This window comes from Thamnophis sirtalis, unplaced genomic scaffold, assembly GCF_051295495.1.
Source record: "Thamnophis sirtalis isolate CommonGarterSnake01/CBP01778 unplaced genomic scaffold, rThaSir2_p1.2 scaffold_8, whole genome shotgun sequence".
NCBI classification, from domain to species: Eukaryota; Metazoa; Chordata; class Lepidosauria; order Squamata; family Natricidae; genus Thamnophis; species Thamnophis sirtalis.
Window position 1 is genome coordinate 676,041 of NW_028261388.1, and position 16,853 is coordinate 692,893.

A 16,853-nucleotide genomic window follows, 5' to 3' on the forward strand; every position below is an offset into this window, starting at 1 on the left:
CTCACCCTCCCGTTGGCTTTCCCGTGGTTTCATCCGAGGGGAAACGCGGTACTTGTTCGACGCTCCCTGACGCCCGATGACAGCCGCCCGCCCTCCGCCACCGCCTCCGAAGGCGCCGATTGGGCGAGTGGGATCCGAGGGCGGTGATTGGTGGGCGCCGGCGGAAGCGAGTTGGCGGTGAGGGGGGGGGGCAAGATGGCGGTGGTGGAAGTGGAGGTGGTGGGGGCGCCGCTGGAGCCCGGCGCCGATGAGGTGAGTCGCCGGCGGGGAAGCTGCGCGGGGAGGGCGGGAGGAGGAGGAGGGAGGCTGGTCCCCTCTCCCCAACAGCCCTGCAAGGCAGGCCTCTCGCCGAGCCCCCGCTCTCCTCACAGCTGAGCAGAGCCTCCAACGCCAGGCAGAGTCTACCTGAGGCAGCCCCTCTGTGGGAGGGGCTTCCTCTTAAGCAGAGCCCCGGTCTCCTGGCCAGGCGCCCCTGGAGAGGCCCTGGGCGCCTCTTGAGCGCGTTTGTCCCGCTGGTGGTCCAGATTAAAGGCTCCTGCGCTCTTGTGGCGGGGAGTCCCGCAGTCCCTGCCAAGGGATGAAGCTACCAAGCCTCTATTATAGTATAGTGTCTCTCCAGTGTGACAGCTTGAAGAGGGCTGGAGTTCAACTTCCAATCGTTCCCCAGCCAGCAAAACTATCCCAATCCTAACTTCAGGGGCTCTTGTGGCGGGGAGTCCCACAGTCCCTGCCAAGGGTCTCTACTGCAGTCTCTCTCCAGCTTGACAGCTTGAAGAGGGCTGGAGTTCAACTTCCAAGCGTTCCCCAGCCAGCAAAGCCTCCAAACCAAGATTGTCCGAGCTCTTGTGTCGGGGAGTCCCGCAGTCTCTGCTAAGGGATGAAACTGCAAAGATCCGCAGTCTCTCTTGAGCTTGACAGCTTGAAGAAGGCTTGGACTTCAAGTTCCAAGCGTTCCCCAGCCAGCAAAACTATCCCAATCCTAACTTCAGGGGCTCTTGTGGCGGGGAGTCCCACAGTCCCTGCCAAGGGATGAAGCTACCAAGGATCCATTATAGTGTCTCTCCAGCGTGACAGCTTGAAGAGGGCTGGAGTTCAACTTCCAAGCGTTCCCCAGCCAGCAAAGCCTCCAAACTAAGATTTGCCCGGGCTCTTGTGTCGGGGAGTTCCGCAGTCTCTGCTAAGGGATGAAGCTACCAAGGATCCATTATAGTGTCTCTCCAGCGTGACAGCTTGAAGAGGGCTGGACTTCAACTTCCAAGCGTTCCCCAGCCAGCAAAACTATCCCAATCCTAACTTCAGGGGCTCTTGTGGCGGGGAGTCCCACAGTCCCTGCCAAGGGTCTCTAGTCTACTGCAGTCTCTCTCCAGCTTGAGAGCTTGAAGAGGGCTTGGACTTCAACTCCCAGAATTCCCCAGTCTGGGGAATCCTGGGAGTTGAAGTCCAAGCCCTCTTCAAGCTCTCAAAGCTTGAGAACTGCTGTCCTTGTAGGATTCTCACCTGGTGCATCCCCATCTGCCGGCAGAATTCGTTTCCCAGCCTGACCTGAAGCCGGAACCTAGGCAGGAACTCTGGGGAGAACGCGGATGGTCTCCTTTCTGCCTCCCCTTCCTCGTCCGGCGTAGGAAAGGCGACGTTCCCCCCCTCCGTCTCTCCTGCCCTTTTGGAAAGAGGCAAGACGGACGGCGGAGTTTGAGCAGGTCTCAGTGTCGGGGTGCGTTTATCTGCCGTGCTGTTGACAGATTTAGGTCGCCCCCGGCTTACAATTGAGCCCCAGATTTCTGTTGCTAAGTGAGACAGTTGTTGAGTGAGTTTTGCCCCTTTTTAACGATGCTCTTTGCTACAGTGGTTGAAGGAGGGAGTGGGCTAGAGCAGTGTTTCTCAACCTTAGCAACTTGAAGATGTCCGGACTTCAACTCCCAGAATTATCCAGACTGGGGGATTCTGGGAGTTGAAGTCCAAGCCTTCTTCAAGTGGCCAAGGTTGAGAAACACTGTCCTAGACACTTCAAATGTTCCTCAATCCTTGCATAGGAAGGAATTTTATGCAGACTTTCATATTCTAGATCAGTGTTTCTCAACCTTGGCAACTTGAAGATGTCCGGACTTCAACTCCCAGAATTCCCCAGCCAGCGAATGCTGGCTGGGGAATTCTGGGAGTTGAAGTCCGGACATCTTCAAGTTGCCAAGGTTGAGAAACACTGTCCTAGACACTTCAATGTTCCTCAATCCTTGCATAGGAAGGAATTTTATGCAGACTTTCATATTCTAGATCAGTGTTTCTCAACCTTGGCAACTTGAAGGTGTCCGGACTTCAACTCCCAGAATTCCCCAGCCAGCAATTCTGGGAGTTGAAGTCCAGACATCTTCAAGTTGCCAAGGTTGAGAAACACTGGGCTAGAAGACCCCCAAGGCCCTTCCCAGCCTTGTCTCCAAACACCTGTGAAAACTCTTGGTCTCTTAGGTGGAGAAAATGTTGAAAGCCAAGGATTTTTGGATGTTTATTATACTTGTATGTCCCCCTATTCCCGAGGGACTCAGGGCGGCTAACAAACAAATGAGGAAATACAAAAAAAGCGAACAAGACAAAAACAAGATACAAAAAAAAGATTAAAAACTACACAACAATCGCAATAATTCAAGTGGGGCTGGGAACTCATCAGCCCCAGCTGATCAGCTGGGTTTTGACAGCTTTGCGGAAAGCCAGAAGGGTGGTGAGGGTCCGAATCTCCTCGGGGAGATCGTTCCAGAGGGCCGGAGCAGCCACAGAGAAGGCCCTCCCTGGGGGGGGGATCACAATGTAGAGCCAAGGTGGCGCAGTGGTTAAATGCAGCACTGCAGGCTACTGCTAGATCAGCAGTTCAGCGGTTCAAATCTCACTGGCTCAGGGTTGACTCAGCCTTCCATCCTTCCGAGGTGGGTAAAATGAGGACCCGGATTGTTGTTGGGGGCGATATGCTGACTCTGTAAACCGCTTAGAGAGGCCTGAAAGGCCTGTGAAGCGGTATATAAGTCTACTGCTATTGCTATTATTACAATTGTGTGGCAACAATTGTGAGGGTTCTTTCTAGCCTCCCGTCCTGCCTCTTAAGAGGAGGAGACGCTCTTCCCTCCAGTCACCTGAAGCCGCTCAGCCAATGGCTGAGGTGTGTTTTACACACCTTTGTAACCTCCAGAGGATGACTCACCCACACCTGGCCCTCCTCTCCTGTAAGAGGGTGCCGGTGAAACCCTCCCCAGCCATTGCATCCCCCCCTTAAGAGATGCAAAACAGTTTCTTAGCATAGAATGATAGAATAACACTGTTGGAAGGGGACCTTGGAGGTCCTCTAGTCCAGCCCCCCGCTCAAGCAGGAGAGACCCCATGCCACTTCAGACAAGCGGCTCTCCAATCTCTTCTCAAAAGCCTCCTGTGACAGCCGAGGAGGTTTTGATTCGCTGCCCCCCCCCAGCTACAATAACAGTTGATTAGCTTTCGTGAATAAAACTTGAATTGAATTTATTGCACTTATATGCCGCCCTTTTCCCCCCGAAGGGGACTCAGGGCGGCTCACAATCCAAGTCAGGGAAAGGGGGTACAGATAAGGGATAAAAAAAGACGAACAGAACAATACACAATTTAAACAAAAGCTTTGAAGTTTGATTTGGGATCTGTGACTCCGCACCAGAAGGGCAAAAAGTCGGACTCTTGCTGGCTCCTCCTGTGCTGGAAACCACCTTTGTGCTAGGCAGGTATCGATGGGGCTTATCTCTGAGCAGGTGGCAGGAGCCACTGGGGAAACCCTTTGGACCGCCAGTTTTCATCCTGCAAGAATTTCCTTCTGTTGTGGTTGCAGTTCGACCTGGGGATCGGTTAACAAAGGGGCTTCTGCGAGCCTGGTTGATTCCTTACAGCAGTGTTTCTCAACCTTGGCAACTTGAAGACGTCTGGACTTCAACTCCCAGAATTCCCCAGCCAGCGAATGCTGGCTGGGGAATTCTGGGAGTTGAAATCCAGACGTCTTCAAGTTGACAAGGTTGAGAAACACTGTCCTAGACACTTCCCCATCTTCAAGTTGACAAGGTTGAGAAACACTGTCCTAGACACTTCCCCATCTTCAAGTTGACAAGGTTGAGAAACACTGCCTTACAGGTACTTCCTGACTCAGCTAGGTAACATCACCAGTGCTAGAAGGAGGGGGGATGCAGACCAAGGGAGGAGGAGGAAGAGATTTAAGGGGAGGGGGTGTCCTTGATGCTCTCCGCACTTGGCTGTTTTCTTGCAGACGTCTCCTGGCCCAACTAGGGAACATCTTCAGCACTGAGGGAGGTTTTAACTAGTTGGATCACAAAACCTCCACAAGAAAACCACCAAGTCCAGAGAACTCCACAGCGTCATTGTTGTTGCCCTTGTCCTCCCTCTCCACAAGCCCCATCTCCTTCTGACACTGATGAAGTTACCTAGTTGGGTCACGAAACGTTTGCAAATTAAATTAATTAAATTAAACAACCCACCAAGCTCACTCCGAGAACTCAAATTTGTGAGCAAAGTCCCCCGTTTCATTCCCCATTGTCCTGTCGGAGGAGAGGAAGCTTCTCGGGTGGGAAGAGAAACGTCTTCAGAGAAAAAACAGGAGGTCCACTTGCCTCCTGAGAAAGCACCTTGGGGAGGACGGAGGGTCTCCACAGGCCCCCAGTTCGAATGATTGCAGAAGTTGGAAAGCACAGATTTTCTTCCTCGGCCCAAAGAATTCACTGCCCTCCTTTCAGTCCAGCCTCTCTTTCTGTCACACCTGTACCTGGTGTGCACACCAGCCAGGGGTGTGCTGCTGTTGGCTGTCACAAATTGGGGAGGGGGGGGGAGGAAGCCCTGGCAGGCCGAAGGATTTTGCCCCCGTGATCCTCAAGGCAGAGGAGGGTGCAGTAGGGAGACGTGGGCTGCCAGAAGATGTTGGTTTCAAAGATGCCCTTGTGCTAAAAAGGAGCCCATTGATCCCAGATGTGAACTGCTGGCCCTTCTCAGTGTGAGGGAGGTGAAAGGCCACTCCGTCCCTCATCCTGGACCTCTGCCTGCCGACCCCCTGCACCGTGTCTCATGGGGAGGTTAGGATAGCTGCCCATTCCCCCACCCCACCCTTCAGAAGAGGGGGGCATCTCTGGCCTTCCAGCGAAATGCTGAGCAGTCGCGCCTTCCGAGGAGGAGGAGGTGGCCTTCCCAGTGGTGGCTTTCCTTGGGCCTGCTGTCCAGGCGCAGGAGAAGGGCCTCAGCTGCTCAGTGGTCCCTGCGGAGGCCTGGAGTTGTGCCACCTCACAATGCGGGTGGAATGCCGCCCTTGGGGAGTTCTGGCATCCGAAGGGATTTGAAGGTTGCCCAGCTTTTCGCTCAGAGGGAGCCACAGGAGGCGCCCTGGGCCGCTCTAATGGCTGCCCTGCAGGTGAGCGAGGTGGGGGGGCAGGTCCACAGCTATCCTAAAATCCACAGCACCCCATTAAGCCCCCCCCCTCCCGCCCCAGGGGAGGTTCTGGGCACCTCTTGTTCTGTGAATATAACCCTGGTGGTTGTTTCTGGATGCTGGCAGAGCCAAAGGGGGCTCTGGGGGGCTGAGAGGGCAGGGCCTCCTCCCTCCCTTGGGTGCTCACTCTCTCTCCTTCTCTCTCTCTCCTTCTCTGCAGGTTGACCTGTCACACCTGGACCCGGACGAGAGATGGAGGTGAGTGCAAGGCGGGCTGGCTCCCTCCAGGACGCCTGTCTGGCTGGGCAGCAGCCGCCCCCTGCGGGGAAACGTCTGAGTGGGATCATCTTGCAAGACCCCCCTCCAGCACACTGCTGATCTCTCTCGCTCTTTAGAGAGAGGGGTTGGGATAGATGGCCTTGTGGGTGCCCCCACCCTGTACTGGGGCTGTGCTATTCAGCCTGTGGGTTCTCAGGGATTGGAAGGGCTGCCTTTCCTTCCCTCCTTTCTGGGCTTAAGGAAGATTGGCTGATGTTGTTTGCTTCCCAGAGTTCATTCCTTCTATCCTTCCTTCCTTCCTCTTTCCTTCTATTTTTCCTCCTTCCCTCCTTCCTTCCTTTCCTTCCTTCCTCCTTCCTTCTTTCCCTTTCCTTGCTTCCTTCTTTCCTTGCTTCCTCCTTTCTTCCTTCCTTCTTTTTTTCTTCCTTCCTTCCTTTCCTTCCTTTCCTTCCTTCCTCCTTCCTTCTTTCCCTTTCCTTGCTTCCTTCCTTCTCCTTCCTTCCTTCCTTCCTTCCTTCCTTCCCTCTTTCCTTTCTTCCTTCTCCTTCCTTCCCTCTTTCTCTCTCTGTCTCTCTCTCTAAACTGTCGTTCTCCTTCAAAGAGGGACTCTGGGTAGTATGCAATATAATCAAGATATGAAGTATAAAATTTACACAATTAATTTCAGATTTTTAAAAAATGAAGTTTCATTGTCCAGTCACACCCCCTCTTCCCCTTGCGTGGTTCTGCCTCCCTCTCTGGGGTCTCGAGAGCCCGTTGAGTGTGAGCTCCGCAGCCAGGCAGACAGGGGGGGCCGGCCGCATGGGGGGGCTGGTGAGTTGGCCGGGAGGCTGACCTGCCTGCCTGGCTCTCGTTCCAGGATCGAGCATGCCCGGATGCACGCCAAGCACCGGGGCCACGAGGCCATGCACGCCGAGATGGTCCTCATCCTGATCGCCACGTTGGTGGTCGCCCAGCTGCTCCTGGTCCAGTGGAAACAGAGGCACCCTCGCTCCTACAACGTAAGCCAGCTCCTCCCGGGGCCCAAGAAGGGGGACTCTCTGGGCTCCTCCGGGGTCTCTCAACCGGCTGCTTTCCTTGCAGACCTTTCCCCACCCAACTAGGGAACATCGTCAGTGCTGGCGGGAAGTGGGGTTTGTGGAGGAGGAGGAGGACTGTGGGGTCCTTGGTGCTCTCTGCAAGCAGGTTATCTGAACATAAACCAAGAGCAAATGCCCCCCTTCCTTCTAGCACTGATGATGTTCCCTAGTTGGGTCCTGAAATGTCTGCAAGAAAGCCCTTAAAAGAGCACCAAGGACTCCCCCCCCCTCCTCCTCCTCCTCTAGCACTGATGATGTTATCTACTCTGCAAGAAGACCACCAACTTCAGAGAGCACACAAGGCCCCCTCAATCTTCCCCCTCCTCCCCACAAACCCCTTCCCCCTTCTAGCACTGACGGTGTTCCCTAGTTGGGTCCTGAAACGTCTGCCAGGAAAATCACCGCACTCAGCCAGGAGCTCACAGTTCAATCCTGAGCTGTAAATATTCCCTGTCAGGTAATGAGGAATTAATAGCTGCCAACTGGTGTAAGGTTGTAAGCTGTAAGCTGGGGCAATGAGGATGAGCAGTAAGCCTTAAAAGTGGTTGGATGCTGGGCTCCTTTGCTAGGATCGCCTGAAGGCTTTGGGGGAGGGAGGGACAGGCCTTGAGATGCCGTTCCCCCCCTGGGGAGATTCCAAGCTGCCCCTCCCCTAATCCCACCCCCCTTTCTCATTGCAGATGGTGACCCTCTTCCAGATGTGGGTGGTCCCCCTCTACTTCACTGTCAAGCTGCACTGGTGGCGATTCCTGGGCATCTGGGTTTTCTTCTCGGCCGTCACGGCGTTCGTTACCTTCCGAGCCACCCGGAAACCCCTCGTCCAGACCACCCCCAGGTGAGCCGGAGGGAAGTGGGCTCCTTGGGGCGGGCAGAGGCCTTGGGAGGCTGGTGGGGCAGGGGGTCTTCGGCCGACGGGGCCAGTGGCACCTGAGCCCTTTCCCTCTCTCGGCTGGGCCCAGTTCGGTGTTTTTAACTCCGCTTCCGCTAATATCTCAGCAGCAGGTCCATTGTGGTCGTAAGTGGAGGACCACCTGGACGCTTAGTTCATCAGATTTGAAGATCCTGAACTTTACACTCTTGAGGGTTGGTTTTGAAGGCCTCTCTCCAACTTCAGTCTTTGCTGAGAAACGGCAGTGTCCAGCTGGATTTATTTTGTTTCAGCTGGCCAATGACAGATGACTATTCCTTTTCACGGGGTATTTTTTGGGAGTATAAATCACACCTTTTCCCCCCCCCCCCAAAAAAAAGAGGGTGAAAATCTGGGTCGTCTTATACACCGAATACAGCATTTTTGGCCTCCCAAAACCCCACCTTGTGCATCTCGTTTTTGTGAAAAATGGGCCCATTTTTAGCCTCCCAAACCCCCCCAGGGGTCACATTTTTGCCCTCCCCGGCCCCCAGCAGCACTTTTCAGGCCTTTCAAACTCTGCATGCCCATTTTTCACAAAAAAAACAGGCTCTGCAGAGGGTTTGGGGGGCCTGCAGAGACTCCTGGGGGGCCGGGGAAGGCAAAAACCTTTAAAAAGAAATTTACCTCTTCAAAATCTTGGTGCGTCTTATACTCCAGCGCGTCTTATAGTCCAAAGAATATGGTATGTAGCTTTTTTTGGGGGGGGGGGTATAATGCCATGGATTTGTTTCAAAGAGGAAAGCCGAAAGAGGCCCCGATGGAGAGCTGTGGGCCTGGCACACATTTTCCCTTCTGCTGCCTCCATCCAGGTTGGTCTACAAGTGGTTCCTCCTCATCTACAAGATCAGCTACGCCATAGGCATCGTGGGCTACATGGCCGTCATGTTCACCCTCTTCGGCCTTAATTTATTATTCAGGTGAGAAGAAAAACCCACCTCCTCTCCCCCCTCCCTCTCTCCCTCACACACACAGAGACTTCAAATGCGGTGTGGGAGGAGGAGGAGGACTGCGGGGGTCCTTGGTGGTCTCACACCCGGATTGTTTCCTTGCAGACGTTTCATTACCAAACCAGGGAACCTCATCAGTGCTAGAAGGGAAGGGGGATTTGTGAAGAGGAGGAGGAGGGTTGGGGGGGGGGCTTTGATGTTCTCTGAGCCTGGTTGTTTTCTTGCAGATGTTTTGTTACCCAAATAGGTAACATCCATCAGTGCTACCACTAGTTTAATAATGGCAACTTGCACCATGGGGAACTGGGGGACGTCTAGAGGACCCCTGGGCCCCCAAAGGGCTGCTCAGGCCCAGCGGGGCTTCTGGTAGCCGAATAGCTGGAGCCCCAGGCAGGGCTTCTTAAGAGTCCTGGGTTCGACGCCTCCCTAACGCCAGTTTGAAAGCTGCGCTCCCAGCTCAGATGTTGAGGCCTTGGGGGTGGGAGGGGTCCTCTCAGCAGCCGCCACAGAGGTTTCTAAAGTCTCTCCCCCCCCCCGAATGTCAGAATTAAACCGGAAGACGGCATGGACTTTGGGATCTCCCTGCTGTTCTACGGCCTCTACTACGGAGTCCTGGAACGGGACTTTGCGGAGATGTGTGCGGATTACATGGCCTCCACCATCGGGGTAAGAGCCTCAAAGGGGGAGGAAGAGGGAGGGGCGGGGAGGAGGCTTCCCTGTCCCTTGAGACCCTCCCTCCCCTCCCCCCAGCCAGAGCTCTCCTGCTGCCCCCTCCCCGGTCCTTTTGCCCCACCCTGCCCCCACTCCAGAGGTGCCTGGCCTGGGAATCTCCTCCTCCGCCAGATGTTCCCTTGAGGGTGGACCAAGTTTCAACCCCTTTAAGCCCTTTAAGACTTCGACTCCCAGAATCCCCCAGCCAGCTATGAGGAAGGAAGGAAGGAAGGGAAGGAAGGAAGGAAGGAAGGAAGGAAGGAAGGAAGGAAGGAAGGAAGGAAGGAAGGAAGGAAGGGAAGGAAGGAGAGATGAAGAAGGAAGGAAAAAGGGAAGAAAGAGGGGGAGGAGGATGAAGGGGGGGAATGGGAAAAGGGAGGGAAGGAAGGAGAGAAAGGGAGGAAGGACTGATAGGGAGAAGAGAAGGAAGGGAAGGAAGAAAAAAAATTAAGAAGAAAGAAAGGAGAAAGGAAGGAAGGAAGGAAAGGAAGGAGAGATGAAGAAGGAAGGAAGAAGGGAAGAAAGAGGGAGGAGGAGGATGAAAGGGGGGAATGGGAAAAGGGAAGGAAGGAGAGAAAGGGAGGAAGGACTGATAGGGAGAAGAGAAGGAAGGGAAGGAAGAAAAAAAGGAAAGAAGAAAGAAAGGAGAAGGAGAAAGGAAGGAAGGCTGCTGGCTGAGGAATTTGGGGGTTGTAGTCCAGCTGACCTTAAGTGGCCGAGGCTGCTGATCTAAGGAGCGCAGAGGGACTTTGGCCACTAGGTGGCGCTCTCGCTATTCCTCCTTTCCCGTGTGGGTGGGGCAGGGTCCCTGCTGGGCATTTGGGGGCAAGGCCTGGAGGAGCCTGGCATTGGCATTGGGCGGGGGGAGCTGAAAGGGGTGGCTCCTGGGCCCCCAGCCCCTTTGGTCCCTTGGGGAAGGGGGGGTGGGGCACCCCCAGGAGCCCCCCCCCCAATCAGCCTCCCTCCCCCCGGGGCAGTTCTACAGTGCCTGCGGGATGCCCACCAAGCACCTCTCGGAGAGCGTCTGTGCCGTCTGCGGGCAGCCGATCTTCGTGGACGTCAACGAGGAAGGGATCATCGAGAACACCTACCGGCTCTCCTGCAACCACGTGTATCCTTCCACGGGGCACACGCTTGGCTACGGACTCACACTTACGACGCTCGCAGGGTCCGGGGGTGGGTGGGGGCCCTGGTGGCAGGAGGGGGGGTGGCTTTGAGGGGCTGCGGTTGTCTTCATACACCCTCCCCACCCCCAAGCACACGCACACACAGGCATCCACGTGGCCAAAATGAGACGCTTGGCTACTGACTCACACTTACGACGGTTGCAGGGTTCTTGGAATCACGTCATCCCCTTTGGCGAGCTGACCAGCAAAGGGTCACTAAATGAATTGTCATAAGTTGAGGACTCCCCGTAATGTCCCTGTCCGTCCTCTCGGCTGAGGCTCCTTGATTGGGTTCTTTCCCACGCAATGCATGGAGAGTATGGGATTTGTAGTCCCCCAGCCTGACCTCTGAGGGGGTTTGTGGCAGGGGAGGCTGCTGGGCCCTCCATCCGAGGGTCACCCCAAGCCCTGGAACACCCCCCCCCCCGACTGCCGGGGGTCAGCCTGGCGCCTGGGAATTCGCAGCCCAGCCGCCCTGCCCAGGGAGGGGCACATGGGAAGGGGAGGCCCAGCCTAGATTCCTGTCCTCCCCCAGGGCTGCCCTCCTGCCCTGGGACCCAGGTGGAGGCGGGAGCCAGTGCAGCTCACTTGCAGGGCGCCTCCTCTCCAGCCTCCTCCTCCTCCTCCTCTTCCTCCCGGGGGCCAAATCTATAAGCCCCCCCCCTTCCTCTGAGAGCCTGAGCTGGAGGGGGGCCCCGTTTGGGTCTGGCTGGAACTGGTCCTCCCAGTCAGGAGGCCTCCATTGGGGGGGGAGGGGGGCATGTTGTAGTTCTTTGCTTCATTGGTCGTGATGGGGGTCCTTGGGGGGGGGGTCTCTGGGCTTAGTTGTTTCCGGACGGGCGTTTCATGGCCCAACTAGGCAACTTCATCAGTGCTAACAGTAAGGATCAGCCAATGCAGCCAAGTCCAGATTGCACCAAGGACCCCGTAGTCCCCCTCCTCTCCACACACCCCCTCCTTTCCAGCACTGATGATGTTCCCTAGTTGGGCATTGAGACGTCTGCAAGGAAAGAAGGCAGCTCCCCCCCCCCTTTTCAGCCCTGGGCTTCAGCTCTTCTCCATCGGCTTCTGGCTTCTGTCCACACACACACACACCCGTTTGTTCCTTGACCGTCCGTCCGTCCAGCTTTCACGAGTTCTGCATCCGGGGCTGGTGCATTGTGGGGAAGAAGCAGACCTGTCCCTACTGCAAGGAGAAAGTGGATCTCAAGCGGATGTTCAGCAACCCGTATCCTTCCTCTATCCTGGTGCTCCTTGACCTCTTAGCGGCCTTCGATACCGTCGACCATGGTATCCTTCTGCGACGGTTGCGAGAGGTGGGAGTGGGAGGCACCGTTCTTCGGTGGTTCTCCTCCTACCTCTCGGACAGGTCGCAGTCGGTGTTGGTCGGAGGACAGAGATCGACCCCCAGACCCCTCAATTATGGGGTGCCACAGGGTTCGGTCCTGTCCCCCCCTCCTATTTAACATCTACATGAATCCCCTGGGTGAGATCATTCGTCGGCACGGGATACAGAGCCGAGGTGGCGCAGTGGTTAGGGTGTAGTACTGCAGGCTACTTCAGCTGACTGCTAGTTCTGCAGTTCGGCGGTTCAAATCTCACCGGCTCAAGGTTGACTCAGCCTTCCGTCCTTCCGAGGTGGGTAAAATGAGGACCGGGATTGTTGTTGGGGGCAATATGCTGACTCTGTAAACCGCTTAGAGAGGGCTGAAAGCCCTATGAAGCGGTAGATAAGTCTAACTGCTATTGCTATCAAATATCACCAATATGCGGACAATACCCAGTTGTATCTGTCCGCCCTGTGCCAACTCAGCGAAGCAGTGGAAGTGATGTGCCAGTGCCTGGAGGCTGTCAGGGTCTGGATGGGAGTGAACAAGCTTGCACTCAATCCAGACAAGACTGAGTGGCTATTGATGTTGCCCCCCAAGGATGGTCCAGATATTCGATCTCTTAGCCTGGGAGGTGAAATCTTACACCCCTCAGAGAGGGTCCGCAACTTGGGTGTCCTCCTGGATTCTAATTACTAATTACTAGAGCCAAGGTGGCGCAGTGGTTAAAAGCAGCACTGCAGGCTACTGCTAGATCAGCAGGTCAGCGGTTCAAATCTCACCGGCTCAGGGTTGACTCAGCCTTCCATCCTTCCGAGGTGGGTAAAATGAGGACCCGGATTGTTGTTGGGGGCGATAGGCTGACTCTGTAAACCGCTTAGAGAGGGCTGAAAGGCCTATGAAGCGGTATATAAGTCTACTGCTATTGCTATTGCTATTGCTATTACTCTGGTCTTGCTGGCCCCCTTCAGGCAGGGGAGACGGGCACCGGCCTTAACGTCAGCTACGAGGAGGAGCAAGTAAGCCCCCACCCCACCCCAAGCGTCTCCTTTATTTCTACTCCACCTTAACTCCGCCTTGCAGCTGGGAGCGGCCGCATGTGATGTACGGACAGCTGCTGGACTGGCTGCGCTACCTGGTGGCCTGGCAGCCGGTCATCATCGGACTGGTGCAAGGGATTAACTATATTTTGGGGCTGGAGTAGCCCCCCCCCCATTCCTGCCCCGGAGCCCGGACTCCCCTGGGGAGCCAAGGAGGCCTTGGGAGACCCCCGGGAGCAGCCTTCTCGGCCACTTGACCTCTCAGGACTATGACCTCCGGCCCAGAGCTGCTGCTCCACAGCCCCAGACGGACTCTGCACACGAGGAGCCCCCCACCCACCCCCCAAGGCCGGCTTCTGCTGCTCGTAGGATGGGGGGGGGTCTCTCTCTCCTTCCGTTTTTTAGCCAGAAAGAAAAGAATTATTTTAACAGCCTCTGGAAACATCTTTTTATTCCTGATGCAAAAGGAAATGGATGCCCCCCTCCCCACTGATGGACCCCCTGGTCTCACCCCTTTGGGCCAGGCCTGGAGGCCCCCGGCCCACCTTCCCCTCGGCCGCTTCTGGTGGGGGTTGAGCTGGGCAGCCCCCGCGCCCTGTTCCCCAGCCCCACCCTCTGACGCCAACCCAGAGGGTCCTCTCGGCCACGTTGACCGAACCCCAAGTCTGGATTCCCTCCGTTTCTCCTGCCCCCGATGGGCCTTCGGCAGGAGGGGCCCCACCCTGGATTTTGGGGGAGAAGCCCCTCCGCCTCCCTCTCCTCTTCAGACGTCGCTTGCCGATGGTTCCCAGTCAATGCCGGAACTTTCCTTGCCTGCCCAGTTCGGCCGGCCAGGCTTTGGAAGGAGCAGCTGAGAAATGTGGGCAGCCGTCGCCTTTCTTCAACCTGCCAGATTGAGGGGTTCAGGGGCGCATCAGCTCCTCTCCCTCCGCTTCGCCTGGGAGGAAGCAGCACTGCCATGTTCGTCCCAACGTCGCTGAGAAGTCCTGCTGAGAACCTGTGGATTGCTGGGTGGCCTCCCATCCTCACCCCTGTCTAGTTATTTTTAGGGTTTGGCATGCGGCGTCCGGTTCAATGCGGGGAAGGAGGGTGAGGCCGGGGGCCGCTTTGGCACCTTTCAACCCCAGGGGACGGGTGGAAACTGCTAGGGTGGCACTTGACGCAGGGGGGAGAGCAGGTCGCTCCCATCGCCTGGGACCCCTGCCCAGCCTTCCTCGCACCTGGGTCTGGATCGGGGAGGTGGGCATTGCGTAGGGCTCCTCTCCCCTAGCCCCAGGTGAGGGGAGGCGAGGTGCCAAGTCGGGCCAGACCCCCCCTTGCCAGGGGGTGGCCTCATCCTGTGGAGGGCAGGATCCAGGGTCTCCACCCCCCCTCCTCTTCTGCAAGGGCCGAAGCACCAGGTGCCTCTCAAAGGGAAGGGGGCTCTGGCTTCCATCCACAGGGCACCGGCTGTGTCTCTGCCACTGGGTGGGTCTCGCTTGGGGGTCCTTGGCAGCTGCTCAGAGCCTCCCCCCCCCCATCCCAACGAGATGTGGATGACCAGAACACTCACGCACACATGCAGGTGTCTGTGGAAGCATCGAAGGCAGCCTGGCCCACCTGCCAACGGGGGACTCACCTGTGGAGAAACCCTTAGAAACCTCAGAGCGTGGATAGATTTTTTTCTCCCCCCCTCCCCACTTTTAAAAAAACATGTAATAAATTCTGCTAAATTGCTTTTCCTGTTGTTTTTGCCACAGCCCGGGGGTCATTGTTGCTTTGGAAAATTGTGCTTCTTTATTCAATTTCTCTCCCCCCCCCCAACCTCCGCCAAGGGTTAGGAAAACAGAAGGAGGAGAGGCAGGGAATTAGTCTTGGGGGGCAAAACAAATGTGGAAATCCGCTTGGGAGGATTTCAGAAAAGTTGGATGTCTTTATAGGCCTCGGTTGGAGGGAGGTCGTGAGGCTTTGGACGGAGATTTTTGCAAAGAGGCTTAAATAAGAGTTGGAATCAAATGTTTCTCAATGCACAGCCGGCTGGGGAATTCTGGGAGTCGAAGTCCGCGTGTCTTCTTAAAAGTTGTCGGCCTTGAGAAAACACGAGTTGAATCCCTCTTGGCAGACTTTGCAGAGAAGTTTTCCTCTTTTGCCGGCTCCCAAAGCAAAGTTTATTGAGTTTAAATTCCTCTTTATTTGAGGCAGTCGCTGATCATTCCCATCACTCAAAATAGCCCTCCGCTTCTATAAACAGGAGATGAGGCCGACCAGTTTGAGGCGAGAACTCAAGGTTGAAGGCAACAAATGCAAGCTCTTGGGGGGCTTTGTGAATAGCCCCCTTGGTGGGAGTGGGGGAGACCGAGAGGAACATAGGGGAGAAAGAGGGGAGACCCAAAGGATGGAGAGCTTGGGGGTGGGGTGGGGGCAACCTTGATTGCCAGATCTTTTTGCCAACAAAACAAGGCAATAAACACGAAAATTAAAATTGTCCCTGTGCTTCAACAATCCTCTAGACCAGTGTTTCTCAACCTTGGCCACTTGAAGATGGGGAAGTGTCTAGGACAGTGTTTCTCAACCTTGTCAACTTGAAGATGTCCGGACTTCAACTCCCAGAATTCCCCAGCCAGCGAATGCTGGCTGGGGAATTCTGGGAGTTGAAGTCCAGACATCTTCAAGTTGCCAAGTTTGAGAAACACTGGTCTAGACCCCCAGCCTGATTCTTCTGCCTGAACTGATCTATTTTCCTTCCTTCCTTCCTTCCTTCCTCTCTCTTCTTTTAATTCGTTCATTCTTTTTCATTCATTCCCTCAATTTCTGTAGCTTTCCATCCCAACCCAGTGATTTGGGGAAGAGGAGGGAAGAAATCAACCGTCGGAATGAAAATAGAAGGAAATCTTTTCTGGAAATGGTCTTTGGGACCGAATATATTAAAGGGCTCTTTGGAAGGAAATAAATATAAGTAGTCTTCTATTTACAACGATTCGTTTAGTGGCCGAAGATACCGAAAAAAAGTGACATGACTGTTTTTCACACGACCATTCGAGCATCTCCATAATCATGTGATCAAAATTCAGATCCTTGGCAACTGGCATGTACTTAAAATGGTTGCAGCATCCGGGGAGTGGGGGGTATCACGTGATCCACATTTGTAGCTGGGGGATTCTGGGAGCTGAAGTCCACAAATCTTCATGTTGCCAAATTTGGAGACCCCCCCCGACTAAGAGGTTGCACGAGTCCAGATTTTGGAAACTCCGTGACGTCTAACTTATTTGAAACCAAAATCTGAGAAACTTACTTGCAGGTTTAAGATTTCTTGATTTGTACAAGTTGTCTTTCGGGTTACGTGTCCCAATCCAGCTCAGAAAAGTTGCTGAGACCCTAGAAAACGTGCAGACAAGAGCCAGTAAGAGGAGAGGTTGGTCCAGGGCTCCCCCAAACTTGGCAACGTTAAGCCTTGTAGACTTCAATTCCTAGAATTAGCAATAGCAATAGCAGTAGACTTATATACCGCTTCATAGGCCTTTCAGGCCTCTCTAAGCGGTTTACAGAGAGTCAGCATATTGCCCCCAACAATCTGGGTCCTCATTTTACCCACCTCGGAAGGATGGAAGGCTGAGTCAACCCTGAGCCGGTGAGATTTGAACCGCTGACCTGCTGATCTAGCAGTAGCCTGCAGTGCTGCATTTAACCACTGCGCCACCTTGGCTCTGAATTCTGCAGCCCCTGGACTAGAACAGTGTTTCTCAACCTTGGCGACTTTAAGTCCCGTGGACTTCAACTCCCAGAATTCCCCCAGCCAGCTATGCTGGCTGGGGGAATTCTGGGAGTTGAAGTCCACGGGACTTAAAGTCGCCAAGGTTGAGAAACACTGGACTAGAAGGCCTGGTGACTAGATTGTCTGATGAATGGTTAAGGAGGCTACATATGGCTAGCCTCTCAGAAAAATACCAGCAGCAACATGATATCAGTACTCTGGTATTTGAGGGGCT

General features: G+C 54.9%; 1 protein-coding gene across 1 annotated transcript; it reads left to right on the forward strand.

The window, feature by feature from the left end:
- The first annotated feature begins 172 nt into the window (after nt 1–172).
- RNF121 (ring finger protein 121) lies at nt 173–14,604 on the forward strand. The gene is made up of 9 exons (XM_087720924.1): nt 173–252; nt 5,649–5,686; nt 6,567–6,708; nt 7,467–7,621; nt 8,506–8,613; nt 9,189–9,309; nt 10,332–10,465; nt 11,647–11,748; nt 12,932–14,604. The coding sequence occupies exons 1-9, from the start codon at nt 196–198 to the stop codon at nt 13,050–13,052; spliced, it is 978 nt and encodes a 325-aa protein (XP_087577050.1). The 5' UTR covers nt 173–195; the 3' UTR covers nt 13,053–14,604.
- The last annotated feature ends 2,249 nt before the right edge of the window (nt 14,605–16,853 follow it).

Excerpts from the sequence above, each read along its gene's own strand:
- RNF121 (XM_087720924.1), top strand. The coding sequence starts at position 196 with ATGGCGGTGGTGGAAGTGGAGGTGGTGGGGGCGCCGCTGGAGCCCGGC. Across the intron at positions 253-5,648 it reads TGGAGCCCGGCGCCGATGAG|GTTGACCTGTCACACCTGGA; the intron begins GTGAGTCGCCGG and ends CCTTCTCTGCAG. Across the intron at positions 7,622-8,505 it reads CTCGTCCAGACCACCCCCAG|GTTGGTCTACAAGTGGTTCC; the intron begins GTGAGCCGGAGG and ends GCCTCCATCCAG.